We start from the raw sequence: 20,995 nt of genomic DNA on the forward strand, positions 1-20,995 counted from the left end.
AAAAAAGACAAGACTTTGGGGTTTTTTTTTGTCATAACAAAGAAAAAAATATAGAAATTATAATTACAAAGATTTTATTTTTCGTTTAGGCAACAAATTCATAGGGAATAGGTGCAAGTAATATTGGTGCCTGTTTTCCAGAGACGATGTGCGCTCCACTTGGTTGTACAGGTTGTCGTTTTAATTGAACGGTAATTTTCTTCTCTTTCGCTTGTTTTCTAAGAAGTTCATTTTCCTTCACACGTTTCAAAAAATCTTCACGACATTTTGAATGATTTACATGTTCAACACGAACGGTGATTCTTTTTGGAATAATTCTTCCTCGCACACGTTTATTAACAACAACTCCAAGTGCATGTGGAGTTACATTAAAAACACGGCCTGTTTTTCCATAATAAACTTTATATGGCAATCCCTTTTGAATAGCTGAATTTTGTTTAATATCAACCATATCGCCAATTTTATAAACTTTCATATAAGTTGAAAGTGGAATTGTTCCATGTTTTTTGAATTTACGAGAGAATAAATCTCTTGTACCACGTCGATAACCCTTTGAATTTGTCATTTTGACGCTTGTTGTTTCTGTGAAAAAAAAGAAAGAAAGCAAAACAATTATAATTTAAAAATGTAAAATAGAACAAAAAATAATTAAATAAATAAAAAATTTTAATTATGTTCATAATTGGGGCTATTGACAAGACAAATATTAATTATAACAAATCAATTCAAATTGCAAAGTGACAGTTAACCTAAAAAAAAATATATAAAAACAAAAATTTCATTTTTCACATTTTAATTACAATTGGAATTAAAAATTAATCTCATAGTAAAATTCTAGAATTTTTCTACAAATATTTGTTCTTTAGAATAAAAAACAAAAAAAAAAAAGATTTGACACAAAATTTACTTGCTGTTCGCGTCACATTAATCTATGTAAACATGGAAATTTTAATTTTCCCAATAACAATTATGTCGTTTAAAAAAAAAATCAATTAATAAATTTACTTCAATAGCTTTTTCTTATTTTTTTTTATAATAAAAAAAAGAAGTAAATATATTTAAATAAACATGGAAATAATTTTTAGGTTATGTTCGAGAGCATCCAGACACGTGGCTTTTAATTAAACATTGCCGATCAATTTTCCATCAATTAATGTAATTATCTATTGAAAATTGTAATTTATAATAAAAAAATTATTTTTGTAAAAAAATTTGCAATTTATAATGTAAAAAAATATAAAAAATTATTACATACCTCGACTGTCGTTTGTCGAAAACGCGAAAGGAAAAAAAGAAAGAAACTATTTCACAGTAGTACCAATATTAAAAACTAAAATTCCCTATAAAAAATTGATTCTAGTGTTTTCTTATTTATTATCACTAGAGGCGCTGTATTTAAATTAATTTCTTTTTTGTCTATTTAATATTAAATAAAATAATTTCTTATAATTAACAAAAAAAAGAACTTAGTTTTTAAGACACATTGTTTTTGACTAACAACTAATGCATTATTTAAATTTATTTTTTTTGTCTCAATTTTTTTATGACGTCACATGTTTACAAAACTCAAATCACTTCATATATAACCTATAAATTATAAGTTTTTGTATGTTGAAGATTTTTGAAAATTAAATAAATCATGACAAATACATTACTTGATATTGATGATTCTCTACTACATAATAATCTTCAGATTGTAAGTTAAAAAAGGTTTTCAATTTTTTATATGCTTTTTCTAAAAATTTCTAATTTTAAAGGTAAATAAACAAGAAGATGAATTGACGGAGTTACTTAAAACTTTTGAAAAACCAAATATTCCATTTGATATAGTAAAACCAATGCCAGGTATTCTTTTATATTTTAAAATTAATTAATTAATTATTATTAAATTTAAAAATAAGTGAAAATAACTTATGCTGTAAATATTAAAAAAAAAAATTCTTTTTATATAGGAGTTTGTGTAAAATTACGAACAAAGACAGGCGATAAAGGATTTATAAATATTTGTCACACAGATAAAATACCAGCTCCTAAAGATATTTCTGATGAGACATTAGTTAATGTTGCAACAAGCGATAATCCTTCTTTTATAATTCCAATGTCAATTGGACAAGAAAAATTTGATGCTGATAAAGGTAAATTTTAATTTTTATCTATTTTAATTAAAAAAAAAATTTATTAAAATACTTTTCAAGGTGGTGCATTATGTCCTGCATATGATATTGCAATAAATACAATATTTTTTAATAAATGTCAGGATAATAAAATTTTTATGCTCTTTACAACTCAAGTAATGATTGAAGCAGTAAATGACAAATTTAACAAAACTTTTGAATGCGACAATTGTGTGATACTCAAAAATAGAAAGGTTATTAAAAATTTTTTTATTTTCAATTTATTTAAATATTTATTAAAAGATTAAAAAAAAAATTTTTATTAAAAAGGTTATTGGTACATTACAACAACATAGAATCGAGAAACGTGAAGTAAGAAAACCTCAATTACCAAAGAAACTAATAGAAGATGTAACAAGTAATTCGAAAAAAATTAAATCAACAATTGTCACGAATAAAAAAAATTTTGACTATATTATTCTTCAAACTCCAACGAAGAGAAAACCAAATAAATTAATTGGTCTATTCAAAATTCCTCTAAAGGTAAAAAAAAAAAGAAAATATATAAATGTAAAAAAAAATATAAATAATCTAATTTCCTATATTTTCAGGCATTTGAAAATATAACGGTAGAAATTGGAGAAGATCGAATAATTGTCGAGTCAAAAGATTCAAAATATTTAATTGACATTTTTATTCCTTATTCTTTGAATAAAGAAAAAGCTTATGCTGAATTAGATCCTGATTTAGGGGTAAGAAATTTCATTATTTTCTACAAAAAAAAAAATATATATATAAATTTCCAATATTTAATCTTACAGATTTTACGACTAAATTTGCCAGTGAAGTGTTGAAAGGTTTGCAAGTGACAATTACTTTTAATTTAATTTTATTAGATTTATTTTCATTATCTTTGAGTTAAATAAAACTTTAAATACTAAATTATTTTTAAAAAAGCATTTAAAGAAACGTTTCATACAATATATTTACATAAATAAATGCAATAGTGTTGTTTTATTTTTTTTTTATACATATTTACACTATTCAGCTAGTCAAGATAATCGAAATAGTAATTTTAAAATTGATGACTAGGAAAAGAAAATTATTTTCTTAAAAATGTCACAATAAAAGTAATAGAAATTAAAGAATAGAAAATTTATATTCTCAGCTAAATATTAAATTTTTTAATTAATCTAGAATTCTTTTTTTTTATCTACATTTCGGAGTAAAAACTATTGCGTTCAATACCGATAATTGTAAAAATATACGGCATTAAATAAGCAATATTAAATCCCACTATAAAATATGTTACATATTTATAAACAAGATCGACAATAATTTTATTTTTATTTATCAATGAATTTTCACTTTTAATAAGTTCCTTTGAATTAACACGTAATATGGCACACATTATTGAATAACTAATTGACTTACATAATCCTCGTAGAAAAATTATACAACAAAAGCCAAAAATTGTACGAAAACTAATTAAGGCTAATGTTTGATATGTTGGCCAATTAATTTCATAAGGTGGTGATATTAATGATTCATTTAATGCTCCAGTTGTGAAATTAAGCCATGAACCAACGTGTACGCCAACTGTTACAGAAACTACCATTGTTGTGTCTCCTCTGAAAAATGTTTTTTTCAATTATGAGTTGTAATTTTTTTTTAGAAATATTTTTAATTTACCTAGTTGGCGTCCATCTATCGCTATTTGGATAATAAATAATAGTGATAATAGTGAGAAATACTAAAATCGACAATATCCAACCGTTCGTTAAAAAATAATAGTCAGTTACATCTATTAATGGCACTAATGGAATCATCAATCCAATTGCCAATGCAAGTCCTCCAATTAAGTCTAGTACTGTATGCATTCCAAGATATAATCGACTCATACAAACTACTGCACACCTATAATATAGAAATTATCAAAAAAAAAAAAAATCATCGAAAATTTATTTTCTTTAAAAAAATTTCTCATACCATATTAAAGCAATGAAAAAGGCCACAGAATATGAATAATTATATCGATTCATTGTATAAATTAAAACACTAAATGGTATCGATATTCCAATCATTGCATGAGTCGATGGCATTCCATATTCTTGGGACCATTTATTTTGTAATCTAGCAACTGGTGGACACGCTGGTCTTGGCCAACAAATAATATCTTTTAGCGCTTGTCCTATTTAAAAGAGAAATTATTCAATAATTCCAATTTACAATTTAGTAATTCACCGGGGTGTCTAAACGAACTTTAAAAATAATTTTTAATTAATGAAATAGGTAGATTAATAAAATTACAGATTTTATTCTTTAAATAAAATGAAAAGCAATATTTACATAAGATATTAAAAAAATTAATATTTTTTTAACAATGTTATACATTAAATTTTATATTTTTCTTTTCTTTATTACCCTTATGAAAAATTCCTTATATGAAAATAATGTTAAAGCTGAAATGTTTTCAGTATAATGTTTTTTGTATAATATTTTCGCGATTATAGGTAATTATAAGAAATTCATTATAAAATTTTTTTTCTCAAATAATTATAAAAATATAATTATTAGAGACTCTGTAATGAAATCATTACAATTTTATAATTATGAAAATAAAATTTTTCACGTGCAAAAATTAAAATATTATAAAATTAAAATTATCAAAATTTAATTACAGAAATTAATTAATTTTGTATTTTACTGATAACTATATATGGGTGATTCTTTCAAAAAGAACAAATTATTTGTGCAAAATTTTTGGACGAGGTTTTTGTTAAAAAATAATAACATTAATTTCAATTAATAAACATTCTCCCAGACATACGATAAAATTCAACAAATTTTTATGGGATCACTAAAGAAAATTTCAAAAAAATGGCAAACAACTGAATTATTGAATGAAAACTAGTGTTAAAACTCCATTCCGTAACATCAGTTTTTATTCAATATTTCAGTTATTTTACCTTTTTTTAAAATTTTCTTTATTGGTCCAATTGAAAATTGTTAAATCCTAACGTATGGCTGACAGAATTTTAAATAATTTCAATTAATTTTCATATTTTTTAACAAAATATCTTAAAAGCGTAATTTGTCCTTTTTGAGAGAATCACCCATATAGTTATATGATATATATATAGTTATCAATAAAATACAAAATTAATTAATTTCTGTAATTAAATTTTTATAATTTTAATTTTATAATATTTTAATTTTTGCACGTGAAAAATTTTATTTTCATAATTATAAAATTGTAATGATTTCATTACAGAGTCTCTAATAATTATATTTTTATAATTATTTGAGAAAAAAAATTTTATAATGAATTTCTTATAATAAATTACCTATAATTGCGAAAATATTAAACAAAAAACATTTCAGCTTTAACATTATTTTCTTATAAGGAATTTTCATAAGGGTTATGTACATAAATATTTTTTTTTGATTTTGAATTAATCGAAATTGGTTTTTGTTTTTGAAAAAAAAATTGATTTTTAACATAAAAAATATCTTTTTTGAAAATGATTCGATGAATTTTGCAAAAAAATTATTTTACTCACACTATGTTTATGCTTCTGTATTGCAAGAAAAAAAAATCCGAAGTGCAAAAAAAATTGACCATTTAAAGTTCATTCAGGCTCCCCGGGTAATTTTTTTTTTCTTTTTTTGCAAAAAAATTCAAAAATTGAAACCAAATTCTCACCAATTGTCATGACAATACACCAAACAAGAACAACTTTTCGTCCAACTGAACTATCAATATTCCAAAACCAAAATGGTATAAATGAAATGTAAAAAATTTCATCTCCCAATTCAGTGCCAAATAGAAACAAATAATACCAAAATTGATTATTAATACTAAATTTTCTTGTTAAATTTGTTGCAATTAATTCTTTTTTTTTAGAATTTATTTTTTTTTCATCATTCATTATTTTATTAAAATAACCATTTGTTTCCATTTTTATATTATTAATACCATTTAAATTTTCTTCTTCTTCTTCTTCTTTTTCTTTGCTTTTTAAATTTTCCACATTAAATTGACATTTCTCATGAATTATAATTCCAAAAAAATTTTGTATTTTCGCAACTAAATGTGGATCTTTCATATAATCAATGAATTTGTGAAACATTTTTGAAAAAAAATTTCTAATTCACTTCAATTTTTTTTATGTCATTATATAAAATCTGAAAAAAAATTGAAATATAAAATAATTTATTATAAAATGAAAAAAAATATTTGTTTACCTTTGCTATTTAATTTCTAATTTGACGAATTAGCAGCTTCACAGGTGAAAACATTGATCTTAAGATCATTGTTGAATCACGTGGACAATTTTTTTTTTTTTTTTGCTTTATATCTTATATACCTGAGATGGTGTCATGCGGATATTTGAGAATCACTATTATTATTTATTCAAAGCTCCGAGTGAATTCAACACTGTTAAATATATATATATATATATGTATATAAGTTTTTGACCTATGTACTACCGGTTATTACATATAGAATAAAACTCACATCATATTCTCTTCTATTGCTCTTGCTCTGGCCATGGACTTGATAAACTGAATCAATTACGTAGCTTATTGAATCTTTGAATACATTGTTCGGCTACAAATACAATTATATTACATTAATATTGGAGATGAAAAATTAAATATTGTCGTTTAAAAAGAATTTAATTCAATTTTTTTTTTATCATACCAAGTTTTATCGGGGAGTAGATAAGAAAAACAATAATAATTATTTTCTAATATAAACAAAAAAAAATATAATTACAAAAAAGACAAATATTTATTAATTTATTTTTACTTGTAATTTAAATAATTTTTTTTATTTAATAAATGGATAATTAATGAAATAATTTTTTTTTTGGAAAAGAATGATAATGATCACAGCTGATTGCGCGCATGTTCGTTTGCTGTATTTCTCCTGGCGGAAAAATTTAAATTAAAACATGTGTTATCCATTTTTTGTTTCTTAGAAACAATAATAATAAAAAGTGAATTTTACATATTACATATAATAATCGTGAATATCTTTCGTTCATTCTGTCCACACCTGAAGTTAGTATTTGTTATAGGTCTTTTGTTTTTTTTTTAAATGTATTGTTTGACATTATTTTGTGTTGGTTAAAATTTTTCAATGTTTTTTTTGGCATTGTTTCGATAATTAATTTTGAATCGAAATTTTAAAAAATAATTGAATTTTATTTTATTTTAAATTGAAAACTTGGTAAATAATTGAATTTTAAATTGAAAATTTGAAAATAATTTAATTTTAGTTGATTGTTGATTGAAAATTTGAAAATAATTAATTTTAGTTGATTGCTGATTGAAAATTTTGATAATAATTAATTTTGACTCGAAATTTTGGAAAATAATTAAATTTTAATTGAAATTTTGGATAATAATTTAATTTAAATTGATTTTGGATTAAAATTTCGGGTAATAATTGAATTTTAATTGAAATTTTCGATAATAATTTAATTTAAGTTCATTTTTAATTGAAAATTTCGATAATTAATTTTGAATAAAAATTTTAAAAAATAATTGAATTTTATTTCATTTTAAATTGAAAACTTGGTAAATAATTGAATTTTAAATTGAAAATTTTGAAAATAATTTAATCTTAGTTGATTGAAAATTTTGATAATAATTAATTTTAGTTGATTGTTGATTGAAAATTTTGATAATAATTAATTTTGACTCGAAATTTTAGAAAATAATTGAATTTTAATTGAAATTTTGGATAATAATTTAATTTAAGTTGATGTTGAATTAAAATTTCGGGTAATATTTGAATTTTATTTAATTTTAAATTGAAAACTTGGTAAATAATTGAATTTTAAATTGAAAATTTGGAAAATAATTCAATTTTATATATAATTTAATAACATATAATAATAATTTTCATTATTATCATTTAATATGAAATAATATTCTAATAAATTTAAATTATTATTGATAATATTAATCTTTAATTTCTTTATAACAAACAATTAAATACTCAATTTGGCGCGCGTTTAATATTGCTAGTATGGTTATTGAATCAGAAATAAAAAAAAAACCAATTGTAGAATTTGAAATGATTTAAAATAAATTAATGCTGTTACAATTATTTTTATTATATATAGATGCAGTCGCGTTAATGGTTACATTTTTTATGGTAATCTATTTACAGTTATATGATACTGTTTTTTATTTTTATTTTTTTCTGAATATCTATAAAAACTAATTTGTAAAATTATCAGTCACACAGAAACAAATCGTATATAATTCCACTGTCTTTTATGAAAATGGTTTCTATAAAAATCTGTTAAAATAATTATAACGATATATCACCTTGGCATTATGTCAGAAAATATAATCATTATCCTGCTGACTTAAAAAAACTAGATTCCAAAGTAATTTTTTTTTTACATTACGTAATAGATAGTTTTTTTTTGAAAATTCGATAAATTAATTCAAAACATTTTTTAAAAGCAAAATACAATTTTCTACTTTTATAAACAAATTTTCTATACATTTTAAAGATTGTATCAAAAAAAAAAACATCGAACAATTTTTCATAGGCGTTTTTCTCCTCGTTCTTTTTACAAAAATTGCATAAATATTTACATTTTAAAATGTAAAATATGAAAATTTAAAAATGAAGTTAAATTGTCTTGTTATCACAGAAGAATTCAATCTTTTTGTGAAAAAATAATTCATTATTTGCAATTTTTAAATAATTTTTTTTTTTTCTAAAATCAGAACGAAAAGAGAAATTATTATAAACATTCTCATAAAAAAAAGAATTAATTTTACTTTCGAAATAGAATTTCTTTCAATTCTCATTTTTTTTTGTTCTAAAAACTCTAATAAAATAGTTTAAAAAATATTTTCTTAATAAATTTTAACTATATCTCAACAATTATTTTTTACGTAACTCATAATAAAATGAAATTTAACAACTAAAAACGTGCAATTAGTTGAAAATTATTTGAGTCTAAAAACAAAAACTACTACTCTATTGCCTACACACTTAGGCAGATTAAAATAAAAATCTCTACACTAAATAATTGATATGAATTTAAATCAGTAAAATATATCAAGAAATGCTCATTAAAAAAAAATCAGCTATACTTATTTTATAAAGACATAAAAACGAAGTAAATTTTCAATGAAACATTTGTCCAATAATAGCAAAATTCCTAACAGCTGAGGCCATATCGGATACATCAGTATTTGCATGAACGTGCAATCCTGTATTTCCAACAGCTGCAGCAGCAGCATGAGCGCTCATCCTTTGTACACTTTCGATATAAGTTTTATTACCTTGCAATCCTAATGAATTATTAATATTGCCCACATGATGATGATGATGATGATGTTGTTGTGTCGATGGTAATGTAATTAATGGCGATGATGATGATGTTGTGACAATATTTGTTTGTGATTGACAAAAATTTTGTCCATTTTGCGATGTTGCTGGTTGAAAATTATTAAATTGTGCCTTACATTTTTTTTCATGTACAAATAAACTTCCCGAATGACTATAAGCAGTGCCACATATTTTACATGCATATGGCTTCTCACCTGTATGTGTGAATTTATGTTCCTTTAAATATTTTAATCTTCTAAATGATTTACCACATGTTTTACAATGATAATTTGCTTCGCCAGTATGTGTTGTTATATGTGCTTTTAATGTACAAGATTTTGCAAAAGCAGCACTACAAAAATGACAAACAAATGGACGATCACCAGTATGTGTTCTTTCATGATTAATACAATTTGAATTTGATGTAAATCCCCGGCCACAATATTTACAAACATGTGGTTTATATCCCGTATGTGTTCTCATATGAAACATTAATCCAGTATTTTGTCGAAATGTTTTACTACAAATATGACAAAGAAAACGTTTAAAATTTGAATCCTGTTGTTCTTTAGCTCTCTCATGAATTTGTAAATGTTTTTGTAATTTATTTTCTTTTTCAAATGATTTTCCACATTCGTTGCATGTAAAAATTTTTGTTTTTTCTGGTTTAATAAAAATTTTTTTCTTCTCATCACAATTACAATTGATGCCACAATTTTTACAATAATTATTACGCTGTGTTTCATGAATATTTGCACGATGTTTTGCTAGTGATTTTTTTGTCACATATGATTTTCCACAAAGATCACATGAAAAACCTTTACCCTCATTATCTGAATCTAATTCTTCACGTATCCAACTGTTGATTAATTTTATTGCCGATTTATCATCTGCCGGCTTTTCAGGCTCAGTAACATTGCCCTCATTGTGGCCGTATCTAAAAAAAAGAAAAGAAATGTAAAATTTATTAGTCTTTTTTTTAGGAATTTATAATAAATTAATAAAAATACCTGTCTCTATGACTTTTTAGTCTATCGGGACGGAAAAATTTCATATTACAAACATTGCATATGAATTTTTTTTCATCATGTATTAGCATATGTCGTTGCAATGATTTTTCAGTTGTATAACATTTTGTGCAATTTTTACAACGAAATAGTGCCATATCATTTAAAGAATGATCACTTTCACTATTTGAATCAGATTGAAAAACATCGGATTGTATTTCTTGTTTTGTCTGTGAATTCGGTACACGCTTTCTTAATTCTTTAGTACAAATATTTTCATTTTGTTTTGTTTCTTCAATTTCATTATTTATAAATTCATTGCTTGTGGAAATATTAATTTCTTTGTTTTCAACATTATTTTCCATTTTTCTTCTATCTCTGATTTCCTTGAGAATGGAAAATACTTCTTTTGGATTTGCTCTCTTGTGAATGTTCAAGTGTCTCACCATTGTATCAGTTTTTTTAAAACTTTTCTCACAAATCTTGCAACGTACCTGAAAAAAAACAAAAAACAGTAATTAAATATATTTTTCTTCAAATTCGATGAAATTTTGAAAACTTACAGGTTTTGATTTTTCTTTTGGTTGATGTAATTTTGAATGTTCCAAAAGTTTATCATTAGTGGAAAATTCTTTATCACATTTATCACAATTATATTTCTTTTCATTATGAATTAATGTGTGTTTATCTAATGATCTCTTACTAGAAAATGTGATATTACATAAATTACATTCAAAATTTAATTCAGACTCTTCATTAGTCAGTCTTTGATTATTAATTCGATTTTTTTTTCTCGTTGAAAATTCATTCAATTCATTTTGATCAGATTTCACATTTTTTTTAATATACTGCCTCTGTCTTTCTTTAAAATTCTTTAAATTTTCCATTGATGTTACACGTTTAAATACAGACATTTTACGTGTTTTACAACCTTCTTTTTTATATGGAGCATTTTCCTTTTCAATTTCAATTGTTTCATCATTTTCATTTATAATTGATGTTTCATTACTATTTATTTCAGTGTCACAGGAATAATTGAATTTTTCATCAACATCATTGACAATTTTTGAAATACCATCGGAGAAATTATCATTTATTGAATTTGAATTTTCATTCTGTAATTCTTCATTTTTAAGAAGTAAACATTTATCCTCGGTTTGTGAATGTAAATTCTGTGAACAAATACATGATATATAAAAAAACAAAAATTCAACAAAAACAATATGTTAATTTAAAAAAAAACTGTATATATACCTTTTGTGGTGTCGAAGAATCCGAATTGAAATTTGTTTGAAATTTTTCAAATGCCTTTCTTAATTTTCTGTCTGCTAATTGACATTGTTCTCTAAATTCGTGAGCAGCATTTACTTTTAAAGTGCAACTTAGACAGATATTCGATGGAAGACCATCATTTTCTTGAATCTATTAAAAAAATTAATTTAGAAATATTTATTTAGAATATTTCTTTAAAATTTAAATTCAAAATTATATTCAATAAAGCAAAATAAGAAACAATATATTTTTTTTTTCATGACAGCTAAACAAAAATGAATACGTGTATTTTTGATTACAAGAGATTTTTTTACTTTTTATCCGATAGAATTTTTATTTTTTTCTTGAATTAAATAGATAAATAATAAAAATAGTTACATACCTCAATGCCACCTTGAACGTTTAATTTCTTAACCAAATCTAAAGCGTTTATATTTTCGGGGTCATTGTCGCTTGTAGAAAAAATGCATTGATTATTCTGATTTAAATCAAGACACACTCGACAAATTTGACCCACATTTTCAAGTAAAAACAAATAATCATTTTCAATATCAATTTCGTACATTGTTATATTTAAATTTATAATAATAATAATGATTTGTTTAATTAAAACAACAATTTGACAATTTTCGCTTGGCAACAAAAGCAAAATACATACATATATATATATATGGTATTTATTACTTTCCAAAAGTTACTAAAAAAATCCACTAGAATGTCACCCAGGGCTCGGTAGATCAATCATTGACGTCATTCTAAAGTTCCATTCACAGCAGAAAATCTTTAATCAGAGAAATGGCGCCAAATTTTTAAAACACTTATTGTTATTTATAAAAAAAATTATATAAAAATATTGTTTTTTATTATTACAATTTACTATTGTTTCGAATTGTTATAAAATTTAAGACAAAAATTATTTATTTTGTCATAGTGACATAGAAACACAATGTTTGTAGTGATTTATTGTTTCCATGACAACGTGATCACTTTAAAGGACTTGTGACACGTATACATAAGAAACAAGGGGAAAAAAAAATGTTTTTAACACGTGCATTTTATTTATATTGTCAATTATTATTAATTTACATTAAAATACTAAAATTTAAGTCTCCAGCAAAATTATAATTTAATCTCAACACTAAAAAAGAAGAAGTTAATTTCATTCTTGTGAAAAAAAAGAATGAAATTAAAGGAGAAAAAGTGATTAAATTGAAAATTATTAATCAATTTTTGTAAAAATTGTATTTAAAAAAAAAAATACATATATATAATGTAGAAATGGGTAACTGTGTGCAGATGACTATTGAGGAATTTCACCGCAGAAGATGTCCTCAAAAGTATCTCTCTATTCTTTTAAAATAGAAATTGTTTAATTAAAAAAAAAAAAAATCATTTAATAATCAATATATTTATTTTTTGTGAAATAATTATTTTACAGAACCATTGTTTTACTTATGGCTGGAATTGATAATGCTGGAAAAACCTCTGTTTTAAATCGAATTAGTGGCGGTAAGTAAATTAATTAATTTTTAATAATTAATTTTTATAACAAATTTTTTTTTTCGTAGATGTTAGTCAAATTGTTTTACCGACAATTGGATTTCGTACAGTGACATTAAAATATAAGACATGTAAAATAAAAATCTATGACATTGGAGGAGGACCGCAAATTCGATCAATTTGGAAAAAATATTATAGTGATGTGAGAAAAATTAAAAAATAATTTTTTTTCTAATCAGTTATAATTTACATTTTTTTTTTATAGGTTCATGGAATTATTTATGTCGTGGATGCCAGTGATTTGTCACGACTTTCAGAAAGTAGAGAAGTTTTTAATGATGTTATAACACATGTACATATTTCGGGAAAACCAGTTTTATTGTAAGAGAAAAAAATGTAAAAAATTAATTAATTGAATTCACGATAATTAAGGCAATAATTTTTTTTCAAACAGATTAGCAAATAAACAAGACTTGAGAGGTGCAATTGACGAATTAGATATTGTTGATAATTTAAATATAGAAGAATTAGCAAATTCAATGAAATGTCCAACGAGAGTTGAAATTTGCTCTTGCATTGATGCAGATTTTAAAGAAATTGCAATTATTGATGGTTACAGGTAAAATTTTCATTTAAAAATTAATTTTTCTCAGCAAAAAAAGAAAAAACTAATTTAGTACTTTTTTCCCATAGATGGTTACTTGAAACAATTTTAAGACAGTACAATACGCTAAATAGTCGTATAAAACGTGCTGAAACTCCAAAATATCGAAAATTATCCGCCAAGTCTTCCATCTTATCAAAAGCAGGCAATCCTTTTAAACCAATCAGAGAATTTCTCAAAGATCGGGTAATTATTTAAGAGAATTTGAAATATATCTAAAAAAATTCATAAAAGAAAAAGAGCTAAAAAAAATTTTTTTTTACAGAACACCGTAGCGCCGGAAATTGAATAATTCGACAAAGCCAAAATATTTTTTCCACAGACTGAATTTCATTTTTTATACTAATTAAAAAATCAATTTCTCAACATTAGAAATCTCAGGGTAATTTTTTGTATTTAAGGAGATTACTATTAAAGAAGGAATAGTTAAATATAGAAAAAACTAGAATAACTAATATATTAAAAAAAAAAAAAAAAATACTAATTAAATTTAAAAAAGAAAAATATTAAAATAGAAACAAAAAGAAATAAACGTCTATTAAAGAAAATGAGGAAAACTGATTTTTTTTGTTTTCAATCAACGAAGTATATTTAATGACAATGAGACGAATTAATTGACGAAAATTCGCTTCGCAGTAACATTTTCTTAAAAGTTTTTTTCTTCCTCCCCACTCTCAGTAATCATTCTTTTTGAAATGTAATAGCGATTCGTACAATATTTATAACAAAGAAACAACAATCACTCTTTTTTTTAAATTTTATCTAATAATTACTATTCAAACAGATAGTGGTTTACATTTATTAAACCTAACTGTACTATTATTCTGTACAGTATTATAAAATGCGGATAGAAAAAAAAGTTTTCTTTAGAAAATGCAAAATTAGTGCCTCTACCCTTTTTGTGTGTGTGTGTGTGTGTGTTTGAGATATTTACCTAAATTACCAATTTTCGAGACTAAGCTTCAATTTGTAATTGAGATAATAAATCTTCTACCACTTTAATTCCTTCATCTTCATCTACTTTCGATTTATATAAATTGTCCAACACTTTTGCGACCCATTCACTCAATTTTATTGCTTCCTTCTTTTTTGCAGCGGTACTTCTCACCGACGAGGCGATGTGATTCGTTGCCTGTGAGAAACAATTTTTTTTTTTTATTAACAATAATCGAATTATTAAAAATAAATTTTTTTTTGAATTTACCAATAATAATCCATAAAGTGCTCGAATATTGCTTGGATTTAATTTTATTGCTTGACAAAAATACGATTTTGCTTGTTCAATATTTTCATATCCTCCCTAAAAAGTAAAATAGAAAAATATTTTTAAAAAAACATTTTAAAATAATTAAAATTTTTTTTTTTGAAATATTACAAACCTGAGAATATTTTATTTCCGCGTAACGTTGATAAATTAAATGACTATGTGGATTATGAAGTATAAGTTCTTCCATGCAAAATGCTGCTTTAGAATAATCTTGCTCTTGTAAATATAAATCGCTCAACTCGTGCCAAGCTTCCTGATCGCTCATAAATCTTAAAAAGTTATTTAATTAATAAAATTAAATAAAATTAAATAAAATTATTCAAAAATTATAAAAAAAATTTTTAATGTACTTTTTAAGATATTCCGTGAGTTCTTTAATAGCTTCTGGTATTTGTCCCTTTGCTTTTAAAATTGCAATTCGCCTTTTTCTTGGAGCTGCATTTGTTTCATCTCGTTTTATTATCGAATCTAATACTTCCACTGCTTCGTCATACCTAAAATAAAAAAAAAAAAAAAAAATTCAATAAAATTTATCCCAAATAAAAGTTAACTAGCAAAATTAAACGCGCGCAAGCGCGCGAAATTAGGAATGTAGTTGTTTATTATAAAGAAATTAAAATTAATATTATCAATAATATTTTTAATTTATTATAATATAATTACATTGTTAATAATAATTCCTTAATTTTTATCAAATAAAAAAAATATTTATTGATTTTTTTTTTTTGATTATCTGTCGATAATTTTTCAGAAATTCTTCAAGAAAATTTTCGATTTAAAATTTAAATTGATAATTTTTAATATCACAGAAAATTAAAAGGCATTAAAATAAGCTGCAACGCTTCTTATTTTAATACAATTTTGCTTATTTTAATCCATTTTGGTATTAAAATAAGCAAAGTTGGATTAAAATAAGAAGCGTTGCAGCTTATTTTAATGCCTTTTAATTTTCTGTGATAACATATATCGGTAAAGGTCTTGTAAAAATTTCTTATCATCAAAATATTTATCATTAAATAAAATTTTTTATTTTTTATTATATAATAATAAATAATAATAATTATTATTAATCTATTATATGAAATATATAAATTTTCAATTGCCTATAATAAAAAAAATATTTTGCAAAAAAAAAAATTATAACCAAAAAATAATAAAAATATTTTTTATTAAATGAAATTTTTTATTTTTTATTATTATATAATAATAAATAATAATAATTATTATTAATAAATTTAAATTAATAAATAAATAATTTATAAATTATTTAAATTTAATATTTAATATATATATTATTCAATATTCCTAATTAATTAATTAATTAATGTAACATATATAAATATATAATAATTTAAATTTTATTTTAAATAAAAATTATTTTAAAAAATTTTATATTAAGTTAATATTTAAAAATAAAAATTATTAAAAAAAATTAATATTTAGTCAAAATTAAAAATTTATATGTATATAACATAAATATATATATATATAATATAAATTTTTTTAATTATAATAACAAAAATAAATAAATATTTTGTGAAAATAAAAAAAAAAATTTAATTTGTAATATATAATAAAAATAATAAATATAATATAAATAAATAAATAATATAAAATTTTTTTTATTATTTTTAAAATTAATTAAATTATCGTGATTTAATTAAATTTTTGAAATTTGATAAAATTATCAACTTATGCAGCTTACTCTAACAGCAATCGAATCAATTTTTCTCACAATCCTCACAATTTTTTTGCACAATTCTAAAAATTTTATAATTTTTAATAATTAAAATACGACCGCACAAATGACAATGTCAAAACATTGAAAAATTTTAACCAACATAAAATAATGTTAAACAACACATTTAAAAAAAAAACAAAAGACCTATAACAAATACTAACTTCAGGTGTGGACAGAATGAACGAAAGATATTCACGATTATTATATGTAATAAAATAATTTAAAAATTAAAAACTTACATTTCTAAAGCTTCTAAATGCATTGCATGATATTTATGAACTCTAAGACTTCCAGGGAATTCATTCATTAGAATTTTTAAACATTGTTCAGCCAAAGCGAGTCGATAACAATCTAAAGCTGCTATACAAACTTGCTCCAAAATCAAATATTCTGAAAATATTTTTTACAGTTAATTTTTTATGAATTTTTTCTTTTTACACAATTTCATTAAAAATAGTTCAATTTAATTAAAACTGTATGTACAAAAAAATTACAAAAGGTCCAACTTACTTTCATTTCCAAGATTATTCATTTTTGATTTCAATGTTGATTCCCATAAGTCAACAACATCCTTACTTTTACGTTCAGAATTTTCTCGCCAAATTCGAAATATATCTCGAACTTCTGCAATAAATTGATGCGATATTCCAAAAAATAAAATCAGGTCATCGGAAAATTTCAAAGAAAAGCATTTTTAAATTAAAATGAATTTCAGTTTAACAGAATTTAAATTATAAATAATGGAATCGATTCTTGTAAGGAATATAATGTTAAATAATTAATATAATACGTGGCTTTAATATATATAGTTATTTCTTTTCCTTATTCCGCACCCTTATTTCTTTAAAATGATTTTCTCTTTAAAATTAAGATTTTTAAAAATAAATATTAAAATAAACTTACCCGTCCAGGTTAATCCATCATAATTCGAGTTCATGATTTTTAATTTTAATAATTATTTGTTAATGCAAATTAGAATATAAATACAAATTCGGAAAATCGGCAGATTAACTAGAAATGTCAAAAAAAAAAATTATTGATAAAATTTTTAATGTCACACCTAAAACACATATATATATATAATTAATCGAGGATTTAGTTATTAATAACAGGATTTATAACTAAGGAAGTAAATTAATAAATCAATAAAATATTAACTATTGCAATAAACTGTTTCCTTTTATGACACTAGCAGAATAGGAACAATTGCAGTGCATTAATGAGATTTTTCCACCTCTGCCCGTGATCAGAGATGGGTATGTATTATACGTGACGTATTATTATTATTTCTACGTATAATGCGTATTTTACATGATGACGTCAAAAAATCTCGAATTACCCGTAATTACGCAAATGGTCAAAATAATATGACGCCATCAGTAGTAATTTTTTCAAACTAACTTCCGCGGCGCGAAATTTTGAAAAAAAATTTAACCATTTTTCAATTTATTAACAGGTACAATTGCTTTCTATATAAGAAAGCAATAAATAAAACATTTCAAAATCTTAAGGACATCGTACTTAATTTAATTAACCGAAAATATTAATTATTTCATAACACAGATATACAGAACAATGTAAGAAAAATTAGAAGATATACTTTAAAACAATCAATGTTGTATTAATACTAATTTGTATTTGAAAATTAAACATTACTAAATAAAAGTAATAATAATAATAATAATAATAATAATAATAATAATAATAATAATAATAATAATAATAATAATAATATTAATAATAATAAAAATAAGTTATTAACAACTATAAGTGAAGTTTAATGAAGAATTACATATATATAAATGATTGATAACTAAACTTTTGGTTCTACGCTGTATAAATTGCTAATTTTTTTTCCTTTTCATTTATTGGAATTTAATACCCGCTTTTAACGAGTTTTTTTTTATTTTTGTGTGCATGTCGCTGTACAAATAAATTTGTTCTTTAGAAGACAATCAATGCTGTTTTTTTTGTACAATATGTGGTACAAGATATTTATAATTTAAATTAAATTTTATTTATCATTCTCGTGTGCATATTTTGAGGAACATTATTTTTTTGACTTCATTTTTTCTTTAATTCCAATTTTAATTTTCTTAAATGATATTTCTTAACAACGACTAAGACCTGTGCAACAGGAAGTGTTTAAATATACTAATTTAATAATAATAAAAAAAAAAAAAAAAAAAATGCTCATGAAGACTATATAACGTTACACCCAATCAACGAAAGACAATTGATTTTAAATAATTATTTATACACGTTAGGTGCAAACGTGTTTTTTAAAATCAAAATTTGAAAAATTAAGAAAAACTTTTTTTTTTCTAATTTAAGTATTGACACTTTAAGATATATTTTCTAATTTAATAAAAATAACAAAAAAAATTGAAAATATTAACAAAAACAGTAATAAAATTTATCACTGAAATTAAAACATTAAGTTTCAAATTTCTTTTATTATGCAAAATTTGGTTTTTGTAAAAGAATTTTTTAAATTAAAATATCCCTTTAAAGAAAATTAATTTCGCTGTATTATTTTAGAAAATTGGAAAATTTTTTTTTTTTAAAATATCTATATTTTGTGTCTCTTAAAGCATCAACTATACAATTACTAACAAGAAAAACTTGGTATGTTAACCATCGTTTAACATATTTGGCTGAAAAAGTTGGACGATGGTAACCATTTGTTTAAACAATTGACACAAATATATATATATTCCTTTTTCTCTTTTTTTTTTTTTTTTTTTAATAACAAGACAGTTAACTAAATCACATACGGTAATACTAATCGTTACGAGTAACAAAATAAACGCAAGTAAATCAAATAATAAAAAAAAAAAAATTTGCACAGTGCACGTTCCTATTTTTTTTCTACATACAATATTTAGTTCGTTGTGAACAAACAAAAATGTGTTCGATTCCTTCTTTATTTTTTTTTTTTTAAATTTTATTTTCCAAAAAAAAAAGAGAAGTGCATAACAATTAAATTTTGCTCTTTAAATAAAGACAATAAACTAAATGCTGTCGAATGTTAAATATTTTAAATATAACTAATAATTCAAAATACCACAAAAAAAAAAAATAAAAATAATAATTTACATGGCGTCTAGTTCACCTCGGTTTATAAAAAATTCGTCGTACCAATGATTTTTATTTACTTTTATAAGTAAACGAAAATATTCGATTTTCATTTCTTTTTGTAAACATACAAAATAAAAATCCAAAATGTTTTTTTATTTTTTTTCTTATGTAAGATGCGTAGTATTAGATATTAATATAATCTTGGCATTTTTAGACATTCATATCAATTCATATATGCAATTCTTTTCGATAGAAATCTATAACATTAAAATATTTTAAATTAATTTGTAAAAATTAAATTAAGACATTGATTCTAAAAAAAAAAATTCTAAAAATCTTACTGATTAAAAAAAAAAAGTGTCATTAATTAATTGTGTGAAAAACAGTTTTTCTAAATAAAAAACTTAAAAAATATTTCATCAAAAATTATTAATAAAATTATAATTTTATTATATCTAGAAAAATGTTTTTTCTATTAGAAAATAATTTTTAAAAATAGATAAATATAACATCAACAAGTGCAATTATTACAAATATATGTATATATATATATAATATATAAAAGTGGATTTCAGAAAAGAATCGCAAATATTGAATTAGATGTGATAAAAAAGTTGTATACCGTTCTCGGTATAACTATTTTTTTTTATAGTATGATCAGGCACAATATTTAAATACAACTAATTTCAGTAACTCGTTAAATGATAACTTTGATTGTGGAACACACCATTTTCCCATACTATCTCTTTCTACGCTTCTTTACAATATTAAAAGTAGAAATACATAGTTTATTGTTGCTACTGCTTTTTTTTTTTTTTACTTTAATACATAATATTCAGTAGTCAGTCCAAGGCAAACATTATCCGCAGAATAATATAATATTATTACTATTTTCATACTTTATAGATTGTTCTACCTATATATTACTTTCTTTTAAAAAATGTATACTTAACATTTAATATATATTTTTTTTCATTATT

General features: G+C 22.4%; 6 protein-coding genes across 7 annotated transcripts; 2 read left to right on the top strand and 4 right to left on the bottom strand.

The window, feature by feature from the left end:
• Positions 1 to 57: 57 nt before the first annotated feature.
• LOC127287092 (60S ribosomal protein L21) lies at positions 58 to 1,391 on the bottom strand. The gene is made up of 2 exons (XM_051313831.1): positions 1,256 to 1,391; positions 58 to 582 (listed from the first exon to the last, which is right to left on the bottom strand). The coding sequence occupies exon 2, from the start codon at positions 563 to 565 to the stop codon at positions 86 to 88; it is 480 nt and encodes a 159-aa protein (XP_051169788.1). The 5' UTR covers positions 566 to 582; positions 1,256 to 1,391; the 3' UTR covers positions 58 to 85.
• Positions 1,392 to 1,559: 168 nt separating this feature from the next.
• LOC127287158 (PIH1 domain-containing protein 1-like) lies at positions 1,560 to 3,118 on the top strand. Its single transcript, XM_051313951.1, has 7 exons — positions 1,560 to 1,696; positions 1,758 to 1,845; positions 1,953 to 2,135; positions 2,196 to 2,368; positions 2,445 to 2,657; positions 2,726 to 2,866; positions 2,936 to 3,118. The coding sequence occupies exons 1-7, from the start codon at positions 1,640 to 1,642 to the stop codon at positions 2,966 to 2,968; spliced, it is 888 nt and encodes a 295-aa protein (XP_051169908.1). The 5' UTR covers positions 1,560 to 1,639; the 3' UTR covers positions 2,969 to 3,118.
• Positions 3,119 to 3,313: 195 nt separating this feature from the next.
• Positions 3,314 to 6,994, bottom strand: LOC127287157 (sphingosine-1-phosphate phosphatase 2-like). Its single transcript, XM_051313950.1, has 7 exons — positions 6,823 to 6,994; positions 6,637 to 6,729; positions 6,363 to 6,555; positions 5,821 to 6,302; positions 4,104 to 4,305; positions 3,807 to 4,031; positions 3,314 to 3,745 (listed from the first exon to the last, which is right to left on the bottom strand). Exons 4-7 carry the CDS (start codon positions 6,245 to 6,247, stop codon positions 3,328 to 3,330), a joined length of 1,272 nt encoding a protein of 423 aa, XP_051169907.1. The 5' UTR covers positions 6,248 to 6,302; positions 6,363 to 6,555; positions 6,637 to 6,729; positions 6,823 to 6,994; the 3' UTR covers positions 3,314 to 3,327.
• A 1,922-nt stretch (positions 6,995 to 8,916) lies between these two features.
• On the bottom strand, positions 8,917 to 12,448 carry LOC127287162 (zinc finger protein 595-like). Its single transcript, XM_051313957.1, has 5 exons — positions 12,145 to 12,448; positions 11,745 to 11,912; positions 11,054 to 11,662; positions 10,494 to 10,984; positions 8,917 to 10,420 (listed from the first exon to the last, which is right to left on the bottom strand). The coding sequence occupies exons 1-5, from the start codon at positions 12,325 to 12,327 to the stop codon at positions 9,280 to 9,282; spliced, it is 2,592 nt and encodes an 863-aa protein (XP_051169914.1). The 5' UTR covers positions 12,328 to 12,448; the 3' UTR covers positions 8,917 to 9,279.
• A 306-nt stretch (positions 12,449 to 12,754) lies between these two features.
• On the top strand, positions 12,755 to 14,928 carry LOC127287160 (ADP-ribosylation factor-like protein 13B). Its single transcript, XM_051313955.1, has 7 exons — positions 12,755 to 13,099; positions 13,201 to 13,271; positions 13,331 to 13,464; positions 13,528 to 13,643; positions 13,717 to 13,881; positions 13,956 to 14,112; positions 14,192 to 14,928. Exons 1-7 carry the CDS (start codon positions 13,041 to 13,043, stop codon positions 14,216 to 14,218), a joined length of 729 nt encoding a protein of 242 aa, XP_051169912.1. The 5' UTR covers positions 12,755 to 13,040; the 3' UTR covers positions 14,219 to 14,928.
• Positions 14,488 to 18,227, bottom strand: LOC127287159 (ER membrane protein complex subunit 2-like). Of its 2 annotated transcripts, XM_051313953.1 has the most exons (8): positions 18,093 to 18,227; positions 17,838 to 17,945; positions 17,445 to 17,558; positions 17,174 to 17,324; positions 15,544 to 15,687; positions 15,306 to 15,462; positions 15,131 to 15,226; positions 14,488 to 15,058 (listed from the first exon to the last, which is right to left on the bottom strand). In XM_051313953.1, exons 2-8 carry the CDS (start codon positions 17,869 to 17,871, stop codon positions 14,882 to 14,884), a joined length of 873 nt encoding a protein of 290 aa, XP_051169910.1. In that variant the 5' UTR covers positions 17,872 to 17,945; positions 18,093 to 18,227; the 3' UTR covers positions 14,488 to 14,881. The 2 variants fall into 2 exon arrangements, with proteins under 2 accessions (XP_051169910.1, XP_051169909.1); XM_051313952.1 differs by having other exon boundaries at positions 17,838 to 18,150.
• Positions 18,228 to 20,995: the final 2,768 nt, after the last annotated feature.

This window comes from Leptopilina boulardi, unplaced genomic scaffold (genome assembly GCF_019393585.1).
Source record: "Leptopilina boulardi isolate dan_hultmark-lab unplaced genomic scaffold, ZJU_Lbou_2.1 LbouV2_368, whole genome shotgun sequence".
Classification (NCBI taxonomy): domain Eukaryota; kingdom Metazoa; phylum Arthropoda; class Insecta; order Hymenoptera; family Figitidae; genus Leptopilina; species Leptopilina boulardi.

Excerpts from the sequence above, each read along its gene's own strand:
- LOC127287092 (XM_051313831.1), bottom strand. The coding sequence starts at position 565 with ATGACAAATTCAAAGGGTTATCGACGTGGTACAAGAGATTTATTCTCT.
- LOC127287158 (XM_051313951.1), top strand. The coding sequence starts at position 1,640 with ATGACAAATACATTACTTGATATTGATGATTCTCTACTACATAATAAT. Across the intron at positions 2,369-2,444 it reads TGATACTCAAAAATAGAAAG|GTTATTGGTACATTACAACA; the intron begins GTTATTAAAAAT and ends TTTATTAAAAAG. Across the intron at positions 2,658-2,725 it reads TATTCAAAATTCCTCTAAAG|GCATTTGAAAATATAACGGT; the intron begins GTAAAAAAAAAA and ends CTATATTTTCAG.
- LOC127287157 (XM_051313950.1), bottom strand. The coding sequence starts at position 6,247 with ATGTTTCACAAATTCATTGATTATATGAAAGATCCACATTTAGTTGCG. Across the intron at positions 4,306-5,820 it reads GTGTATTGTCATGACAATTG|GACAAGCGCTAAAAGATATT; the intron begins GTGAGAATTTGG and ends TCTTTTAAATAG. Across the intron at positions 3,746-3,806 it reads GATAGATGGACGCCAACTAG|AGGAGACACAACAATGGTAG; the intron begins GTAAATTAAAAA and ends AACATTTTTCAG.
- LOC127287162 (XM_051313957.1), bottom strand. The coding sequence starts at position 12,327 with ATGTACGAAATTGATATTGAAAATGATTATTTGTTTTTACTTGAAAAT. Across the intron at positions 11,913-12,144 it reads ACGTTCAAGGTGGCATTGAG|ATTCAAGAAAATGATGGTCT; the intron begins GTATGTAACTAT and ends TTTTTTTAATAG. Across the intron at positions 10,985-11,053 it reads CAAAAGAAAAATCAAAACCT|GTACGTTGCAAGATTTGTGA; the intron begins GTAAGTTTTCAA and ends GTTTTTTTTCAG.
- LOC127287160 (XM_051313955.1), top strand. The coding sequence starts at position 13,041 with ATGGGTAACTGTGTGCAGATGACTATTGAGGAATTTCACCGCAGAAGA. Across the intron at positions 13,272-13,330 it reads TTTAAATCGAATTAGTGGCG|ATGTTAGTCAAATTGTTTTA; the intron begins GTAAGTAAATTA and ends TTTTTTTCGTAG. Across the intron at positions 13,644-13,716 it reads TCGGGAAAACCAGTTTTATT|ATTAGCAAATAAACAAGACT; the intron begins GTAAGAGAAAAA and ends TTTTTCAAACAG.
- LOC127287159 (XM_051313953.1), bottom strand. The coding sequence starts at position 17,871 with ATGAACTCGAATTATGATGGATTAACCTGGACGG. Across the intron at positions 17,559-17,837 it reads TGATGGATTAACCTGGACGG|AAGTTCGAGATATATTTCGA; the intron begins GTAAGTTTATTT and ends AATTTATTGCAG. Across the intron at positions 15,059-15,130 it reads CACTTTATGGATTATTATTG|GCAACGAATCACATCGCCTC; the intron begins GTAAATTCAAAA and ends TGTTTCTCACAG.